This window comes from Juglans microcarpa x Juglans regia, chromosome 4S (assembly GCF_004785595.1).
Source record: "Juglans microcarpa x Juglans regia isolate MS1-56 chromosome 4S, Jm3101_v1.0, whole genome shotgun sequence".
Lineage (NCBI taxonomy): Eukaryota > Viridiplantae > Streptophyta > Magnoliopsida > Fagales > Juglandaceae > Juglans > Juglans microcarpa x Juglans regia.
In genome coordinates this window covers 11,750,773-11,769,027 of record NC_054601.1, presented here as the reverse complement: position 1 = coordinate 11,769,027, position 18,255 = coordinate 11,750,773, and the positions used below count along the sequence as shown (strand labels likewise).

Below are 18,255 nucleotides of genomic sequence, written 5' to 3'. Positions count from 1 at the left end.
ACTTGTAAAATTAAGTTTTTTTTTTTAATTTATTTAATTTTTTTGAAGAGAGGAGCAATACTATTTATTTTTAATTTCTGATTTTTTATCCTTAATCATAAAGAATATTCTTTATGACACATTTTAAATGATTATATTTATTAAATACTAAAATCACTAGACATTAAATATATGAAATAATGAAAGTCTAAGGAAGAGGCTTTCGCAGTAAGAGAAAAGTTAAACTTACCGAGAAACGGTCTCGATATAAATTTTTTTTTACTTAATGATTAAGAAAATATTTTTTAATAATATTATAAATTCTTTACTATAAATAAATAAAAAAGATCAAATAGTCTTGTCAGAGCTATCCTCAGTGGGTGTAGCATAACTCTTTGCTATAAATCTATGGAAAAATGTCTTGTAGATATCCACAAAGGAAAACTATTCTTATCCATCAATTTTTTGTCCCGATTTATTATTATTATTATTATTTTATGATTAAAAAAATGGTTCTTATCAAGGATGTAAGATGCTGCCCATAAATCCAGCCAAAAAAAAAAAAAAAAAATACTAACATTTCTCACAATATAAAAGCTAATAAACAAACGCGGAAACCCTAAATGCTGTATATCCCTACTCTGATAATACTGGCCAACCATCACCCCAGAATTCTCTCACACCCAAAAATGTGAGAATTCACCATAAGTTTATGTAGATAAAATGGGATAAACACAGTAGCAAGCCACAGAAACGCGGAAACAAGATCTGGAATATTCCTAAAACTTCACTAAAATTGTCACTTTGGACCAGTAAATCCAGCAAGGCAGCAACTGGACAATACCCAACAAAAACAGCTAATGCAACCGCCAAAGTTTCAGTCCCCCACACCCTAACAGATCCCTCTCCAAATCATTACCAGACACCCTAAAAAAAGTGAATATCAAACATTCGCAAAACTTTTGTGGATTGAAAGAAAGAAAGAAACAAACAAACCTCGGAAGGTGCTGTTACAGAAACGTGTTAAAGCCAACAAATCCCGGATTTTCGGTCATGAGGAGAAAAACCCACAAGACTTCTGTTCTGTTTGTTGGCTACTAAACAAACCGCCGGACCGAATCTGACCGACTTAATGGCTTAGACTATTGGGTTTATTACATTCTGGGAGTGATTTTGGTTGATTTCCGTGATTTAAGGAAGCATTTGAGTGTGCTATTTTAATCAAAGTACAATTCTTTGGCTTTGGTTCTGGGTCTATGATCGTTTATGTTTGCTAGCTTATATTTTGTGGGAAACGTGGGTTACTTTGGAAGGGATTGTGAGTTTTTGTTATTTGAGGTGTATAGGTAACAAAAGCGTCCTCAAATGTCATGGAAGAGTTTTATTCAGGATATTAGGGGTGAGTTTGGGAGCATTCCGAGAAAAGGGTTTGAGGTGAAGTTCGGATATGGGATGAGATCAAGGTCGCACCTGGTAGTCCAGGATAGCTTGGTGCAAGCAATTGACGCTTTGAAGCAGAGCCATTGGTCTAACTTGCCGCCGGAGCTTTTGAGGGATGTACTAATGAGAATAGAGGCCTCTGAGTATACCTGGCCACCCCGAAAAAATGTGGTTGCTTGTGCTGGTGTTTGCCAGAGCTGGAGAGAAATGATGAAAGAAATTGTGAAATCCCCAGAAGTTTCGGGAAAGTTGACATTTCCAATCTCTTTGAAGCAGGTTTGAAACAGATAGCATTTGCTGTTTCTTATTCGAATTTTCTCCATTTGATTGTATATCTCTTTAATTTGTTTCTCGTCATCATGATACCAGTGTTTCAATGGTTTGCATCTTTACCGTATTTTCTGTTATCAAAGATTCAGAAACCAGAAATGAGACTTTCACATGGTGTACATTCCTAGCTTAAGGCAGCAAGTGGATCTTTACTAACTAGTTTTTCCTTTCAATTTGGTTCATGGTGGATTGGAACTGGTTCAGAAACCATGACATGATTAGTTTTTCTCAATAAACAGGTTCCCTTAAAATCTTTTACAAAATTCGGTTAGTTAGGAGGTTGGGTTTTTTAGTCTACCCGACCAATGGTGCTTGGAACCAGCACCATCATAGGTGCTTTTGCTTTAGCAATTTGATGTAAAGGTTCCATGATCTCTCGTATGGATGGTTTTAATTCAGAATTTAAGGTCTACCAATCCATGATATTATTTGTTCCTTGTGTTTTCTAATTTCCTACATAAAAAGAAATGATCATCTTATTTGCCATTATGGTGGGGGAAGATTTTTAAGTGTGAAGAAAAACCACATATTGGTTTCCACTTCTATTGCAGGAATATTTTCAGTTATTCATGAGTAGTTTGGAATTATTGAATCGGAAAAGCTTGAAGTGCATCTCTTATGAAAGTTTGATCATCTATCAAATTAGACGAGCTTCTGATTCCAACTATGCAATCAACGGAGACCTTTACACTATTGAATTCTGCTGTACTGTTGTCCAGATATTTGTTAAAGATAATATTCTAGATTGCAAACCCTCCACTCACTTCGTAAATAGAAAAAAGGGGAAGAGAAAGTTTTTGTCCTTCTAGACAGACATTTTTTTTTTACAAGGTAAAAGAAATTTTATTAAACCAAGTAATTAGGCATAGCCCAAGTACACATAGAGCATACAAGAGAGGACACCTAATTACAAGCTAGGAACTAGAAAGAGCAACAAAGAAATCATGAAAATTAGCCCCATCAAGAACAACAGCAGAAGCCCAAAGAGATAAATTATGAAAGAAAAAGCCTCTAAACTCTCCCAATGAACGCACTCTATTTTTAAAGTTGTGGCCGTTCCTTCCAAGCCTAATACACCACATAAGGCATGGAGGAATCATTTTCCACATGGCATCAATTAGATGGTGGATCTTTTGGCTTGTTGTAGAGGTTTGATCCATCGATTCTCCATTCCTTTACACATAAAGCACTAATCCAAAATGATGAGGCCTTGCTTTCTCAAATTGTCCGTCGTCAGAATTTTCCCATGTGAAGCCAGCGAACCAAAAAAAGCAACCTTGAGAGGTATCTTACACTTCTAAAAGCATTTCCAAGGAAAAGAATTAAGGTATTGGCAAGACATAACCTTATACAATATCTGATCTTGAACTTCTTGTTCCAAGGGTGAGTCCAAATCAAGCTGTCTTCCTTGCGACTTCCAATGTTTGAAGCATACAACATCCTGAAAAAAATCAGAAATTTTACCCATCTCCCAATCTTGGGCAACTCTAATAAGTCTCATATTCCACTGTAAAGAACCATAGGAGTTGTCCTAATAATCCGCCACAGAAGCATCCTGATCATGAGCAATTCTATAAAGGGAAGGAACTACATTCTTTAGAGCTGTATCCCCACACCAAATACACTGTTGAATTCTGGTGTAGTGTTGTCCAGATAATCGCTCAAGATAATATTCTAGATTGCAAACCCTCTACTCACTTCACAAATAGGAAAAGGGGGGAACAGAAATTTTTTGTCCTCCTAGACAAAGGCATTTTCATAGGTGCAAACATGGTTTTCAGAATGAAGCAAAACTTCCATCTTTTCTTGAGCAAGACTGATGAGGATAACAACACTCGATGGCACTATTTTTTTTTTCCTTTTTGTGATACTATAAAACTTGTCATCATGACGATCATGGTGGTGAATTTTTATGAACATCTATTTACAGAAATTGAGGGCTGGAGGCAATCTAGATGGACTTGGTTTTGAGACCATTGAACCACAGACAACCTCCTGGTTGGAAAGATCTTTTGAGGAAGAGGAGGTATTGGATGTGGTTCGAAAGATGGTGAAGGATAAATCACCAGGCCCTGATGGCTTTACGAGGGGTTTTTTCAAACATGTTGGGAGGTGGTGAAAGATGATATTATGAATGTGTTTCAGGAGCTTTTCTTGGCTGAGAAATTCAAGAAAAGCTTGAATGCTACTTTTATTGTTTTGATTCCAAAGAAATCCGGAGCTTTTGAATTGAAGGACTTTAGGCACATTAGCCTCATTATGGGATATACAAAATCATTTCAAAGGTGCTAGCTAACAGGTTAGGGGTGGCAATTGATAAAGTAATCACAAAGCCACAAAATGCTTTTGTAAGGGGTCGTCAGATCCTGGACTCGGTCTTAATTGCGAATGAATGTCTGGATAGTAGATTAAAGTTTGGCACTCCAAGTATTATTTGTAAACTAGATATGAAAAAAGCATATGATCATGTAAACTGAAAATTCCTCTTGTACTTACTAAAGGATTTTAAGTAATCAGATGGTGCATTTCAACGGCAAGATTTTCAGTCTTGATCAATGGTAACCCAGAGGGTTTTTTCAATAGCTCTCGAAGACAGGATGATCCCTTGTCTCCGCCCCCCCCCCCCCCCCCCCCCCCGCTTTTCGTTATCGTCATGGAGGCTTTGAGTAGGATGTTATCAGCTGTGGTTAGTCATGGTTTTATGGCTGGATTTTCAGTCAGTGATCCACAGAGGGGCATTATCTCAGTCTCCCACTTATTATTCGCAGATGACACTCTAATTTTCTGTGATGCAGAAAAAGACCAACTTAGGGCACTGAAGGCCCTTCTTTTTTGTTTCGAAGTAGCATCAGGTTTGAGAGTTAACTTCGACAAATCAAAGTTAGTGCCTATTGGGAACGTCGGTATTTCTCGGCAGTTGGCTAATACTCTTGGGTGTAAAGTCGCTTCTCTCCCTATGACATATTTGGGGTTACCATTGGGGCCCGCATCACGGGCTGTCTATTTGAAACACAGTTATTGAGAAAATAGAACAAAGATTGGCTAGGTGGAAGAGACTGTATTTGTTGAAAGGAGCCGGGTGGAAGAGACTGTATTTGTCGAAATGAGGTCGGGTGACTCTTATCAAGAGTACTCTCTCTAACTTACCAACTTACTTTCTATCTTTATTTCCAATTCCAGCTAGTGTGGCGGCGCGAATAAAAAAACTTTATCGGGATTTCTTATGGAGTAGGATGGGAGATGAATTCAAGTTTCACCTAGTCAGTTGGGATAAGATGTGCAGACCAATTCCTTTAGTTGGATTGGGGATAAAGAATTTGAGAACTTTTAATCGGGCATTGCTTGGGAAATGGCTTTGGAGATACAATTTGGAACCAAAAGCTCTATAGAAATTAGTGGTTGATTGCAAACATGGTAAGATGGGGGGGGATTGGTGTCCTAGAGAGGGGAATGGGTCCTATGGGGTGGGGGTTTGGAAGCACATTCGTCGTAGATGGGGAGTGTTTTCTTGACATACTAAATTTATGGTGGGGGAGAGCACTCAAATAAAATTTTGGAGGGACATATGGTGTGGGGAGGAGGCTCTAGCGAACGCCTTCTCATCTGTTTTTCGTGTGGCATGTGATCAAGAGGCTTCAGTGGCGGATCTCATGGTTCGTTCAGGGGATCAAATCCATTGGAATGTCACCTTTAGTAGAGCAGCTCAAGACTGGGAACTAAACAGTTTTGAGGTGTTTTTCAGTCGAGTGTACTCTTCAAGGATGTCTGGATTGCGAGAAGATAAGTTGTGGTGGAATCCGGTAGGTAAGGGTGTTTTTTCAGTTCACTCCTTCTGTGAGTCCCTTACTTTGCTTCCAAACACTCATTTTCCTTGGAGAGGATTGTGGAGGAATAAGGCGCCTCCAAAAGCACTATTTTTCACTTGGACAGTAGCTCTGGATAAGATTCTGACCACTGATAATCTGCGGAAGCGCCGGGTTATTATTCCAGAATGGTGTTGTATGTGCAAGAAAGCTGGCGAGACAGTGGATCATCTTTTGCTACATTGTGAGACAGCTAGAGCCCTATGGAGCAATGTGTTCATTCGAATAGGGTTAAATTGGGTGATGCCTGCTACAGTGGTAGAGTTATTGGCTAGCTGGGTAATGCCGGGTGATGCTCCACAAATCAAAGCTATGTTGAAGATGGTTTCTATTTGCATTATGTGGTGCATATGGTGGGAGCGTAACGAGTGGACATTTGAAGATAAGGAGTAGACAATAGAGGATCTTAAAATTTTATTTTTCCACACCTTATTTCTTTGGGCTATTGCTATAGATTTTAATGGCCTAAATGTACATGATTTTCTTATTTCTTTTTTAGCAACTAGATAGGTTTTCTCTCTTGTATACCACCTTGTGTACCTGGGCTTTGCCTATTCTTATTTATGCTACCGTTTACTTATCAAAAAAAAAAATGATGATCATGGAATAATACTTGATTACTTGCAAAATTCCTGCTCACTTCTCGCTCCACTTACTGGATTTGGGGTGCTGAATGTAAGGAATCAGATAAGAAGATGAGGGAACTACTAACTAGTTGTAGCACTGGACATTTTTATTGTTTTGCTGTCATCCTATTAAATGATTGTTTGTTTCTAAAGACTATTAAATTCCTGCTTTATGGTCATGATTTTGAAAACTTGAATTTCACTGGTGCTTCAGGATGTGCATTATTAAGAAGTACTAGAGGATGCCTTTATTCCTCCAGAAAACATTTGTATTCATTTTTTTCCTTACCAGTAAGGTTATAATACTTAATGCATGCGGCTTTTTGTCATCTTGCTAATGGTCAAAATCTTTGGTTATCTTTTTGCAGCCAGGGCCAAGAGACTCCCTCTTTCAATGTTACATCAAACGAAATCGTAGCAGACAAACATATTATCTTTACCTTTGCTTAAATGAAGGTCAAGAATAAAACATTTGTTCTTTGCAAGCAATCATATATTTGATTTACTTTTCCGAGATTAGTTTTATTGGTAGAGTACTTATCAAAAAAAATTTTATTGGTAGAGAGTTAGAGAATGAAAAGTTTGGCTTTCTTTGGTTTCCTCTTGGAGTTGTTGACATTCAATTTTTTGCAATTTTAAACTTGGCAGCTTCAACTGATGATGGCAAGTTCCTTCTTGCTGCACGAAGGTGTCGACACCCTACTCACACAGATTATATTATCTCTTTATATTCTGATGATTTGTCAAAGGGGAGTAGCACCTATGTTGGGAAGTTGAGGTATGTTGGGCTGGCATGTGACATTACTGGCTCTTGATTATCTTGTTTGCCTAAGTGTGCATTTATGCTTTCTGTTGTGATAGATCAAACTTTCTGGGAACCAAATTCACTATCTATGATGCACAACCTCCACATGCTGGAGTGAAAGTGACTAAATGTCGTTCTACCAGGCTAGTTGATTTGGGGCAAATCGCCCCTAGAGTCCCTGCTGGCAACTATCCCATTGCCCATATTTCATATGAGTTGAATGTCTTGGGCTCCAGGTATGAAAGAAGTTTAAAACTAATTCTTTATCTTCACAGGAAATGAAAATATATGGAACCGGCATGATGAAAATTCATTTGGCTTGTTTCCATCATATTCAGCTACTGCACTGTTTTTTCTATTTGAAACTGAAATTTTCATATATTGTGGAGACCAGGGGTCCTAGGAAAATGCAGTGTGTCATGGATGCCATTCCTGCCTTTCCTGTCGAGCCAGGTGGTGTGGCTCCCACAGAGACTGATTTCCTACCGAGTGGTCTGGATGGTTTTCCATCTCTCCCTTTCTCCAGATCAAAATCAAGCCGCACAGAGAGTTTCCAATCTGAACATTTGTCTGATCAGAGTGAGGCAATGCTAATTTTAAGGAACAAGGGTCCTAGGTGGCATGAACAACTACAATGCTGGTGTCTGAACTTCAATGGACGTGTGACAATTGCTTCAGTTAAGAATTTTCAGCTGGTTGCTTCTCCTGAGAATGGAGCTACTGGGCAAGAGTATGAGAATGTTATTCTCCAGTTTGGCAAAGTGGGGAAGGATGTATTCACCATGGATTATCAATATCCAATCTCGGCTTTCCAGGCATTTGCCATATGTCTCAGCAGCTTTGACACTAAGATCGCTTGTGAATAACTGGCAAGCAGTAGGTTCAATCCTAGTCTCAGACTCTCAAACTCAGATTCGTAGTTATAACTTATATACAACAGGATAACAATAAAACCAACAATAATCAATCATAATAATTGTTTTTTACTTTTTTGTCAAATGCTTCTCACATAATTTGAATGTGGCAACTAACTTAACAAGTTAAAAAATGCCTTAAAATATTCAATGTGGTGGCTTGCCATAACTAAAGTTAGCCGTGAATCTTATATGGATCAGTTACTAATTTGGTCTTTTAATATGAACAGTCACCATTCTCACCAACTAAAATTCCTAGTTAAGTCCGGTTTTGGCTTCCCACATGGAATGAAAGCTCACATCATGTATTTCTAGTCTGGGTTTTTACTAACTTGTATTATCTTGGATTTGAAGAGGCAATGAAAGTTGCTGCATTTTACCTTACAGATGTTGGCAAAAGCAATTGAAGTTGATTGGAAGGCTAGGTGCAGCATGGGGCATTTGGCGAAAGAGTTGTTCAAGCTACCATCTTGTCTGTTAGGCATTTTGGCTTTGCTTCTCTGTACATAAAATTGTTGGTGTTATGAGCAATACATGGTTATCGTGATGGTTATTTCTAACATGGTCCACTTGTATTTTGACTTTTGAGTGAGAGTTTGGACTGACAACTCGAGACTAGTTTATGAGTTTCTCGGTGCTGTTTCATTGTTGGAACCCAGAAAATCATCCTTGTTAGATTTTTGTTTTTATTTCTTTGCAAGTCCCCAAAACGTGTAATCACTAATTACGTGCTTGTTGAAGCTCGAATGCTCCCACTCTTTTATTCAAACTCAGGGCAAGGTGTTGTACTTAATGCTGTATAAAAGAAGGGCATGTTTCATGAGCTCTCCAAGTCATTGGCATCCGGGCAAAGATCTGCAACTGCATGATTTTGTGTGTTTGTGCGTGTGTACTGTTGTGACCGGCAGCAAAGTTAAAAGTCTGACCTTTTTCTTTTTCTGTTCAAATAGATCAAAAGAAAATGGAGAGAACAAAGTTATAAACAATATGAAATAAGCCAAAAAGAAAAACTATTCCGTGGTATGCTTGACCTCGACATTGTCCCTTTTTATTTTATTTTTCATGTCTGTGTTAGCAAGTCGGACAAATTAGCCAAGCCAACACAAACCCGGATGATACGTATTCGAATGACTCGTATTGTTATTCGAGTCAGGTTATGGTTGGCTCTTTCATGGTACTAACCCGTATAACCCAACATGAATCCGAATGATACGACATGAATTACCACCCTTACTGGCCTCGATAGAGAAAATAGAACAAATGAATCCACGTATAGACAAAGCAACAGCGGCATTGCTAGAGGTCAAATGGCCTCAATCCTGATATTTTTTCCTACACAAATTGAAGAAGAATCTCTCATCTTTACAACGGCCATATTGGCAGGGGCGGAACTATGTCGTAGGTAGCTCCCCAAAAATTTTAAAAATTAGTCTTATATATTATATAATTTTAATTTTAAGTGTAAATATTCTTAAAATATTTAAGATTGCCCCTCAACACTCAAACACACAGTATATCACTCAAATATCTTTAAGTTCATTAACATAATAGTCTTGATTTGACATCTCTATCTCTCTTTATTTGCCTTTGGTGTACATTGTGCGGTTTGTTTAGTTTCATATCAATGATATCATATAAGTTTTTCTTGTCTTTATAAGCTTACATATATAGTTACACGATTTTTTTTTTTTCATTTGGGTCATTCTCAACTTCATTAAATTTCTTGCCTATCACTTGTACATAATCTTCCTTTATAACCTTTGAGATGTTTTTTACCACATATTAATCAGTTAACTAGCTAGAAATTTCAAGAGAGTTTATCTAATAGTTAAAACAAATCTGGAAGATTCTTGCATATGAGAGGTAGCAAATTTATCTAACTAGATGATTGATGAGACGTTTCTAGAGAGATAGAGAGTATGTGAAGAATTTATTTTCTTTTGTGAAGAATTTATTAGTTATTCACATGCTTTTTTTTGTTCAATAATTATACAATAAAAAATCTAACGACTTTTATATTATTAGATATTTTTTTAGGTTTATTCTTAATCTATAAATTTTTCTTAAAACTTAGAAAAATGAGTAAATCGAGAAAAATTGTATAATTTAATGACGTATGATTATTTTTTTATATAGTCACGTGCAAAAAGTACATATTATTTATGTTAACACATACCACACACATTGCCAGTCGCCCCGCAGACACCAAATCCTAGTTCTGCCCCTGCATATTGGGATCTCGCATCTGACTAGAGAATAACATCTATGAATGAATCTATGATCACTGAGAATACACTACTTTGACCACAAACTCACAAAAGTTAAGACAGCAAAAAGGATCCAGCTGCATGAACAAATACACAAACTTTGAACATCAAACTCGTTATGATGCTCCTGATCACATACATAAGTGTGAGAAAAAGTGAAAACAGATTGCCGAGAAAATAACAAAAAGTAAGTAAACAGATGATCAAAAATCAGTTCAGAACCATTCCATAGACATCTCTTAATTTTCCTTTTTACTGATCCAGACTAAAACATGTAACAGAGCAGAAAAGAAACAAGACTAATGAAAGCACTAAGCATTTCAATATCTATGTCATGGACATACCACCAACCATCATTATACGACTCCCACCAAAACATAGACCATGGCAGTACAGTAAGTAAAATAAACGAATCAGAAAGGTGGAGGCCCACCGGGAGGGCCATATGGTCCACGGGGTCCACCAAAGCAATCTTGTAGCAACCAACAACAGCATAGGCAGTAGAAACTGCAGTCCCCCCGGAGAGGGTGTTCAAAAAGAGAGAGAAGGAAAATCCAGAATCAGTACCAGTACCAGTACCAGTACCAGTTGCTCAAAAAGAAATTCCAGAGTGAATTGGACTTACCACGAAGATATCATGCTGCATAAACCATTAGCAAACCCACCAAAGAAGACACCAGGTCCAGGCCCAAAACCAGGTCCCCCAGGGCCAGGTCCCCAGCCAGGCCCACCAGGTACCCCCAGTCCCATGTCTAGATGTCTACAGCAATGGTGCCGCAGCTGCCCCCTCCACCACCGAAAGAGACTCCAAGCAAGAGTTTCCAGAGCCTTGATATGCAACTGATTTTAGCACCCCAAAAAGAAAAACTATCCAAATGGCTCATGCCTTTATTTGCATAAGCTAAGATAATTAGTTGGTGGCATATATATATATATATATATATATATATAATAAAGGCATGCAGAGAATTGAAAAGCTTCCTTACCGTTGAAGCGTTGAGGTCCATGGTTTTCATCGATGCTTCGTGTCATGCACAACCTTTCAGATGAAAGCTGTCAGTCAAACAGACAACTATATCTTTTCAAAGCTACCATTCAAAGCGATATCATGCGGCTTTGTGTGCATTGTCAAGCCATCAGCATTCAGAAGGGACTAATTGATTTAGATCCCCAGCAACTTACAACAAATACACACCAGAATTTGGTTCAGCAGGCACCAAAACCTTGGATTGGATCGTTACCTTCTAAGATAAGATAAATGTGTGACTAATTGGAAGAGCTCTAAGCCTCTAACCATTGCATGGTGGCCTGAAATGCTAGCTAAATGAGTGAGATGTTGCAACAGTCAAATTATCTGAAATTATGTTGTACATCAAGTGAGACATAATGCCTCAGATTAGCACCTTGGTGCATTCTTCCTTCTTGCTGTGGGCACAAAAGCCAAAGCATATGTCCAGCTGTGGGCACAAAAGCCAAAGCATCTCATGGAGATCCAGGACTACACTGATATGCAACACAGTTAAAACTAGGGGTGTAACTCTTTCTGGTCCGGTTCGAGATAATTTTTTATCCATTATTTTTTCTTGATTGGACCAGATAGAACATTCTTAGGGATTGAACCGGACCGATAAGTATCGGTTGTCCATTCGGTCTGGCCCAATTTTTTTTTCTTCTTTTTTAAATAAATAAATTAATAAAAAAATTTTATTTAAAATACTAAATTAAAATTAAGTGAATTATTAATGTTGATTATGTAACAAGCTTAATAAAAAATTATTTTATATGGTCAATGATAATAAATTAGATGAAAATTATATTATTAACTTATATAATTACTATATAATTAGTTAATTGATATTATACATTAGTTAATTGATAGAATATTAATTTGTTAATAACATATTTAAAATTTTATATTTTTAATGGTGATAGGTTAGATGAAAATTACATAATTAATTATACAATTATTATATAAATAATATATAATATATTTTAAATTCAGTCGGTCCAGTCCGGTCTGGGGTGGGAAACCCCAGGATCGGAACTAGACCAAAAATTCTCAGTCTTCTATTTCAGGGATCAAGACAAACGGTCTTGATCCCGAGTCGGTTTCTCTGGTCCAGACTGACCAACTTTCACCCCTGGTTAAAATACAACATTTTTAGAGTAGAGGAAAGGTGAATGCAATCCAACATTGACCCAGAGCAGGGAGGAAATTTCATCAACCTTTTGCATTGATCCTAAACCATTCCGAGAAGCAACCACGGCCCTAGTCAATTTTCACTTGCCATAAAAATCAATTCCACCAAACCATCTAAACTTGCGTACTCATATTAATGTTAAAGAACATGGGATAAGAAATGAATATCGTTGTTTGAGAATTAACGAAAATTGATTATTTTTAATGCTGTGTCGAAATAGAAACCAAACATACTCAAATGTTTTTGTTTTTATTTTTGTTTTTTTCTCTTTTTCCCTAAGACTTCTTCAGCAACAAAACAAAGCATTAGGTTTCAAATAGTCATGGTAGAAAATAGAAATGTACTGAGAAATGAGAGCCTCAGATTAGCAATTTGGCATATTCTTCATTCGTAACAAACAATCCATGTAGGAGGTATTTGTAGGGATACCCTTTAAGTGTCAGATATTTACTTTAAAAAAGTAAATTCCTTGGTTGTCAAACAATCCATGTAGGAGGTATTTGTAGGGATACCCTTTAAGTGTCAGATATTTACTTTAAAAAAGTAAATTCCTTGGTTGTTGTGTAAGAGCAATAGTAGTGGCCTAGTTATTTTTTAACCAAAACTTGACTAGAAAATTCATTTCTTTATAATTTAATTAGCTACTTTTTAACAACATAAAATAATAAACTCTCTAAAATATATCACTATTTCATTAAAATATCTATTTTGACTTTTTCATTTATTTTAATTCTAACAGTAATTAGAATATTTATTCTTCATTAAACAAGCGCACATTACTTAAGCACCATAATTTACAATAAATAATCAAAAAGTCGAAGGATGATAATAACAAAATCGGTGGTCAAAGTGATCATAGCCTAGTGCACTACCAAAGAGTTCAAATTTGTAGATTTTTTAAAATAAATAAAAAATCTAAAGGAGGAAGTTTTATTGCAAGACCCTCACTAAGGAAGTTCAAATTTGAACATATTTTCACTAATAATCATACCAAAAAACCAAACTAGACCCGGAAGGCATGAAAATAGAATCGAATAGTGATAAATTTGAAGGACAATCACTTGGGAGGTTCTGGACTGGCAAAAGAAAACAATGAAACCGAAATAATAAAACAAGCCAAAATAAACACACCGAACAAGCCGAAAATAAAATACTTGTGCCAAAAATAATGAATATTTTAATGTAAAAAATATATATAGCCAGCTATTTCTCTTGGCCAACCGAAATAGGCCAAGCCAAAAATATTGCAGATATAGCCAGTTCATTATTTGCTATATTTTGAAGGAAATGGCCAAACTTAAACTAAAATTTAACTTTAACCAGCCCACTACTAATGTTTTTATGTCCTTCACATTCATGCACTTAAACACCATTTACAATTAAATAAAACAAAACATAAAACCATGCTCAAATTGGAGTGATATGACCATTCTGACGATGGAAGAGTGAAATTTATAAAATTAAGATCAACAATTATATACTTTTTACACACTTCTATGTGATGCCCATTTTTTTATCTTTCTTTGAGTTGCAGAATTTTTTTATTTTTTTATTAAAGGAACAATCTGTATTGATAAGATCTTTATAATAGAGAATGAATACAGGTTGGAACATCTTCCATATCAACTACCATATCAGTAACGTACTCCCAAGGCATTTTTACCTAAAGTATGAGTAAGAACATTTACTTCCTTTTTACTATATGTAACCAACCACTCTTCAAACTTATTAAGGAAGGATCTAATATCAGATGTGAGCATCCCTGTGCAGGTCCTGTTTGCTTCTAAATTATTAATTGCCTGGAAAACTTTGAGTGCATCTCCTTCTAATATGATTTTCCTTAATCTTAAATCTATGTCAAAAATTGTAGCTTGGAGAGCTACAAATGTTTTAGCTAGTAAAGAGTTAGGAAAGAGGTCTCTTTTTATTCTCATGATAGCCATTACAAGACCTCCTAATCACGGACAATAGCCCCAATTCTAATCTTAAAATTCACTTTTTCTATTGATGCATCTCAATTAAGTTTGAAAACATTCTTTGGAGGGGCCTCTTAGTCCCAACCAATTTGTTATTCAACCTCATTGTTTTTCTCAAATCCCAGCTCTTTTAGTTCTTGCAGCAGCTGGTGTGAGAGTAGAACCAGTGTATTAGGGAGTATTAAGACATCTTTAGAAGTAAGTCCATTCCTCCCCTGCCACATCTTCCAAGATACCACAACCATTTCTTCCATTTTCTCTTTGTTTAGTTTCTCTGCCAGATCATTTAAAGTAGCCTTCAAACTCTTATTTATCACCATGCTTTTCAGAAGGTTTTTTGAACATTTTCCCGAAACATCTCTAGCTGAGACACATTCCTATAATACATGCTTTATAAATTCTGGCTCCTATTTGCATATTGGACAGATTGGACAATCACAATTTTTCTCTTCTACAAATTCAGATTGGTAAGCAATGCATTAAGGCAAACTCTCTATAAGAAAATCTTCCTTGCATTTGGAATGGCCAACTTTCTGATCCTTGTCCAACTATAACAGTTAGTCTTGCTACCAAATGTTTGTCATTGATTTCTCCTTTGCAATTCCCCTTGAAGGTGATAAACACTTTTTACTGAGAATATTCCATTTGTTGTGCACCTCCATATCAGTTGATCTGGCCTATTGCATTGACTTACAGGAATTGTACTTATAGTTTCTGCTTCATCATTTGAGAACACCTCATTAACTAAATATATATTCCATTGCTTTTTCTTTGTCAATAGGGGATACAACTTTTACCTCTGCTCCTAGAACTTTAACAGTGCTCTACCCAAATTGTAGTTGTTTCTCCATTATCAATTCTCCACGTTGTGCCTTCTTCTAGGAGAGATCTTGCAGAGAGAAAGCTTCTCCATACATAAGAAGGCATACTGCCAATTTTAGCTTTAAAAAAATCAGTTTAAGAGCATTAATTAGTAGTGGCCTAGCCATTCTTTAGACAAAATTTGATTAGAAAATTTACTTTTTCTAATTTAACTAGCCAGTTTTTAGTAACGTCAAATAACAAACTCTCTAAATTTATCATTATTTTATTAAAATATTGAATTTAGTTTTTTCATTTATTTTAATTCTAATAGTAATTGGAATATTTATTTGTTATTAAAAAAGTGTATATTAATTTTTTAACGTTCATATTATTCCAAAAGATATAATTTTTTAACAGTCTTATTTTTCCAATGATCATATTCTTCTAACGGATATATTTTTTTAATGACTATATTTCTCCAATGGTTATATTCTTTCACTATAAAACATAACATTTCCTCAAAAATTTTATTCACTTCAACTCAAGTTTCTCAGTGAAATCTTTTTTTTTTTCATTTTCTCCTAATAGATCGTTCGTTTTTTCAGAAAATGAAACTTATCGATTTAAATTTTGATGAATAATTTGAGATGGCGAGACAAATTTTTCTAGAAGAAGAAGCATCAAGCTCACATGATTGTTTTAAAAAATCACGTAGATTCATCAGGCACGATCGATTGCAAGCCCACTTAAATCTTTTTCGTGACTCTTTTGTTGATCCTCCAATCTATTCTTACAATTACTTTCGAATGAGATTTTGAATGAGTTATTCTCTTTTTTTTCGTATCCAAACTATGGTAGAAGTCCATGGATCTTATTTTGTCTAGAGACAAGATGGTTCTAGAAGGCTTGATTTTTCTTCCCTTCAAAAGATTACAACTACTCTGAGGATGCTTGCATATGGTGTCACCGTCACGACTGATTTTATGAATGAATACTTGAAGATTGGAGAGACTACTACATTAAGAAGCCTAAAATTGTTTTGCAAAGTAGTTGTTTCAATTTTTTGTGAAGAGTACTTAAGGAAACCTAACAATAATTACATTGCTAGATTGCTCATAGTTGCTGAGAAACGTGGATTTTCAAGTATGTTAGAGAGCATCAATTGTATGTATTAGAAGTGGAAGGACTACCCAACTGCTTGGCATGGTATGTACTCTGGTCATATCTACGAACCAACAATTATTTTAGAAACAGTAGCTTTCTACAATCTATGGACTTAGTATACTTTTTTTGGATTGCCTAGCCTAGGTCTCATAATGACATAAATGTACTTGATAGATCATTTATATTTTTTGACCTTGTTCAAAGGCGTACTCCAACTGTCAATTACACATATAATGATCATAACTATGCAATGGGATACTATCTTGCTAACGACATTTATCCACAATGGATGACATTTGTTAAAACCATCTCAGCTCCACAAGGAAATAAAAAAATATTTTGTTGTAGCCCAAGAGTCTGCAAGGAAGGCTGTGCAGCATGCTTTTGGTGTGCTTCAAGCACGATTTGCTATAATTCATGGACCTGCACGATTTTTTCACATTGAAATGCTCAACGATATTATGATGGCATGTGTAATTTACATAATATGATCACTGAAGATGAACGGACTGACAACGGATCTCGCCAGTCATTCAACACCATCATGTTGCTAGATATAGGAAAATTCATTGTCAACTCCAAACAAATCTCGCCAAGCACTTATGGCAATAATATAGTGAAACATAATATTTTATTATGTATGATTATATTAATGTTTTATGACACTATCCCCTCCTTGTCTTTTTTTTATAAGAATGTGTAACCATTTCCATTATGAACCATAATGTAGTATTTCTTCCCTTATTATGTACTCAAATCATGCAATAGCTTTTGTAATGATTATTCAAAAACGTAATTTTTGAAATTCTATCATTAGGAATCTCATCTGGGAAACATAAATGACTAATACAATCCAAAAGTTACTCCACGCACAAATATAAGTAAACTAATTTCAAATAAAAGTTCTAGTTCAAAATATCAAATAAAAGTTATTCCATACATAAATAAAATTATAATAATACAATCTAAAATATACTAATTTCTCCTAGCACGACTTGCAAGGATTTCCATTTGTCATTGAAAATAGTATTCTTGTAGCATTAGAGACATGACACTTGTATTAATCGCTATAATCTTTCTTCTTCTTTCTTTCTTCATTTTGTATTTTCTCTTGCATAATTAACACATTCTCTTTCTAGATACACAATTCCTCTTGCCTAAGACACAACATCTGTTTGTCATGATCACATGCTTCTTCAAAAAGTCTTATTTTATTCTTTATATCTTCCTTCATCTCATTTAGTATCACAAATGAATCCAAATCCGTTCTTTGTGTTCTCTTTCATTTCTCTTTCTCAGTTTATGGTCTATTGGTCAATCCAAATTTGAAGATACTGCATGGAAATCCTCATTTTTGCCTAAATTTATTGAATTTGGAGTTGAAGTATTTGAACTTCTGTGATTTTTTCTTTGGCTTTACTATTTCCATATGTTCCATCCAATTTAGATGGAATCTTAACACGCACCAACAATGATGAAGTTGAAAACTTTCTTCTCTAATTCTAGAAACATGACATTTGCCTTGTAAATCAACATGAAGTTAAAAAAAGGGTGAAAAAGATACCTTATCTTGAATGCATTCCTTCAACTTTTGTCAAGTAACCACTAAACTTATTTACCACTTATTGAATCGTCGATTATCGATTCATTAGATATGTGAAGTTACGTGTATAATCAAATTTCTTGTTTTCCACAAAATATTTATGAATTCTCTTCCATAACGTTGTATGCTTTTGTTCTTTTTCTTTTACCGCATCAAAGGAAATTTCAAGTCATCCTTCCACAAGCTTCAAATCTTCCTCTTTACTAAAATTTGTACATCGTTGTGGTTTTCGTCCAATAGGTTCTTCCTCAACCATCTCAATTATCTCATTTGTGGATTTCAT

The 18,255-nt window shown here is 35.5% G+C and overlaps 2 protein-coding genes across 11 annotated transcripts; one reads left to right on the top strand and one right to left on the bottom strand.

Annotated features, from left to right (window-relative positions):
* The first annotated feature begins 787 nt into the window (after positions 1-787).
* On the top strand, positions 788-8,780 carry LOC121263620 (tubby-like F-box protein 3). 2 transcript variants are annotated; one of them, XM_041166606.1, is made up of 6 exons: positions 788-1,695; positions 6,607-6,694; positions 6,887-7,016; positions 7,100-7,279; positions 7,438-7,923; positions 8,312-8,780. In XM_041166606.1, the coding sequence occupies exons 1-5, from the start codon at positions 1,345-1,347 to the stop codon at positions 7,907-7,909; spliced, it is 1,221 nt and encodes a 406-aa protein (XP_041022540.1). In that variant the 5' UTR covers positions 788-1,344; the 3' UTR covers positions 7,910-7,923; positions 8,312-8,780. The 2 variants fall into 2 exon arrangements, with proteins under 2 accessions (XP_041022540.1, XP_041022539.1); XM_041166605.1 differs by having other exon boundaries at positions 789-1,695; positions 8,345-8,780.
* Positions 2,684-11,797, bottom strand: LOC121263621. Of its 9 annotated transcripts, none has more exons than XM_041166607.1 (5): positions 11,211-11,787; positions 10,850-11,064; positions 10,658-10,731; positions 8,338-8,895; positions 7,292-7,909 (listed from the first exon to the last, which is right to left on the bottom strand). In XM_041166607.1, the coding sequence occupies exons 1-4, from the start codon at positions 11,238-11,240 to the stop codon at positions 8,747-8,749; spliced, it is 468 nt and encodes a 155-aa protein (XP_041022541.1). In that variant the 5' UTR covers positions 11,241-11,787; the 3' UTR covers positions 7,292-7,909; positions 8,338-8,746. The 9 variants fall into 9 exon arrangements, 7 of the variants coding, with proteins under 7 accessions (XP_041022546.1, XP_041022545.1, XP_041022541.1 ...); XM_041166610.1 differs by lacking the exon at positions 7,292-7,909 and having other exon boundaries at positions 8,533-8,895; positions 10,850-11,052; positions 11,211-11,277; positions 11,466-11,791; XM_041166608.1 differs by lacking the exon at positions 7,292-7,909 and having other exon boundaries at positions 8,533-8,895; positions 11,211-11,277; positions 11,466-11,789.
* Positions 11,798-18,255: the final 6,458 nt, after the last annotated feature.

Coding starts and splice junctions, on each gene's coding strand:
- LOC121263620 (XM_041166606.1), top strand. CDS start 1,345: ATGTCATGGAAGAGTTTTATTCAGGATATTAGGGGTGAGTTTGGGAGC. Junction 1,696..6,606: donor TTCCAATCTCTTTGAAGCAG/GTTTGAAACAGA, acceptor ATCTTTTTGCAG/CCAGGGCCAAGAGACTCCCT. Junction 7,017..7,099: donor ACCTATGTTGGGAAGTTGAG/GTATGTTGGGCT, acceptor CTGTTGTGATAG/ATCAAACTTTCTGGGAACCA.
- LOC121263621 (XM_041166608.1), bottom strand. CDS start 11,240: ATGAAAACCATGGACCTCAACGCTTCAACG. Junction 11,065..11,210: donor TGGACCTCAACGCTTCAACG/GTAAGGAAGCTT, acceptor TGCTAAAATCAG/TTGCATATCAAGGCTCTGGA. Junction 8,896..10,657: donor TGGACCATATGGCCCTCCCG/GTGGGCCTCCAC, acceptor CTATTTGAACAG/AAAAAGAAAAAGGTCAGACT.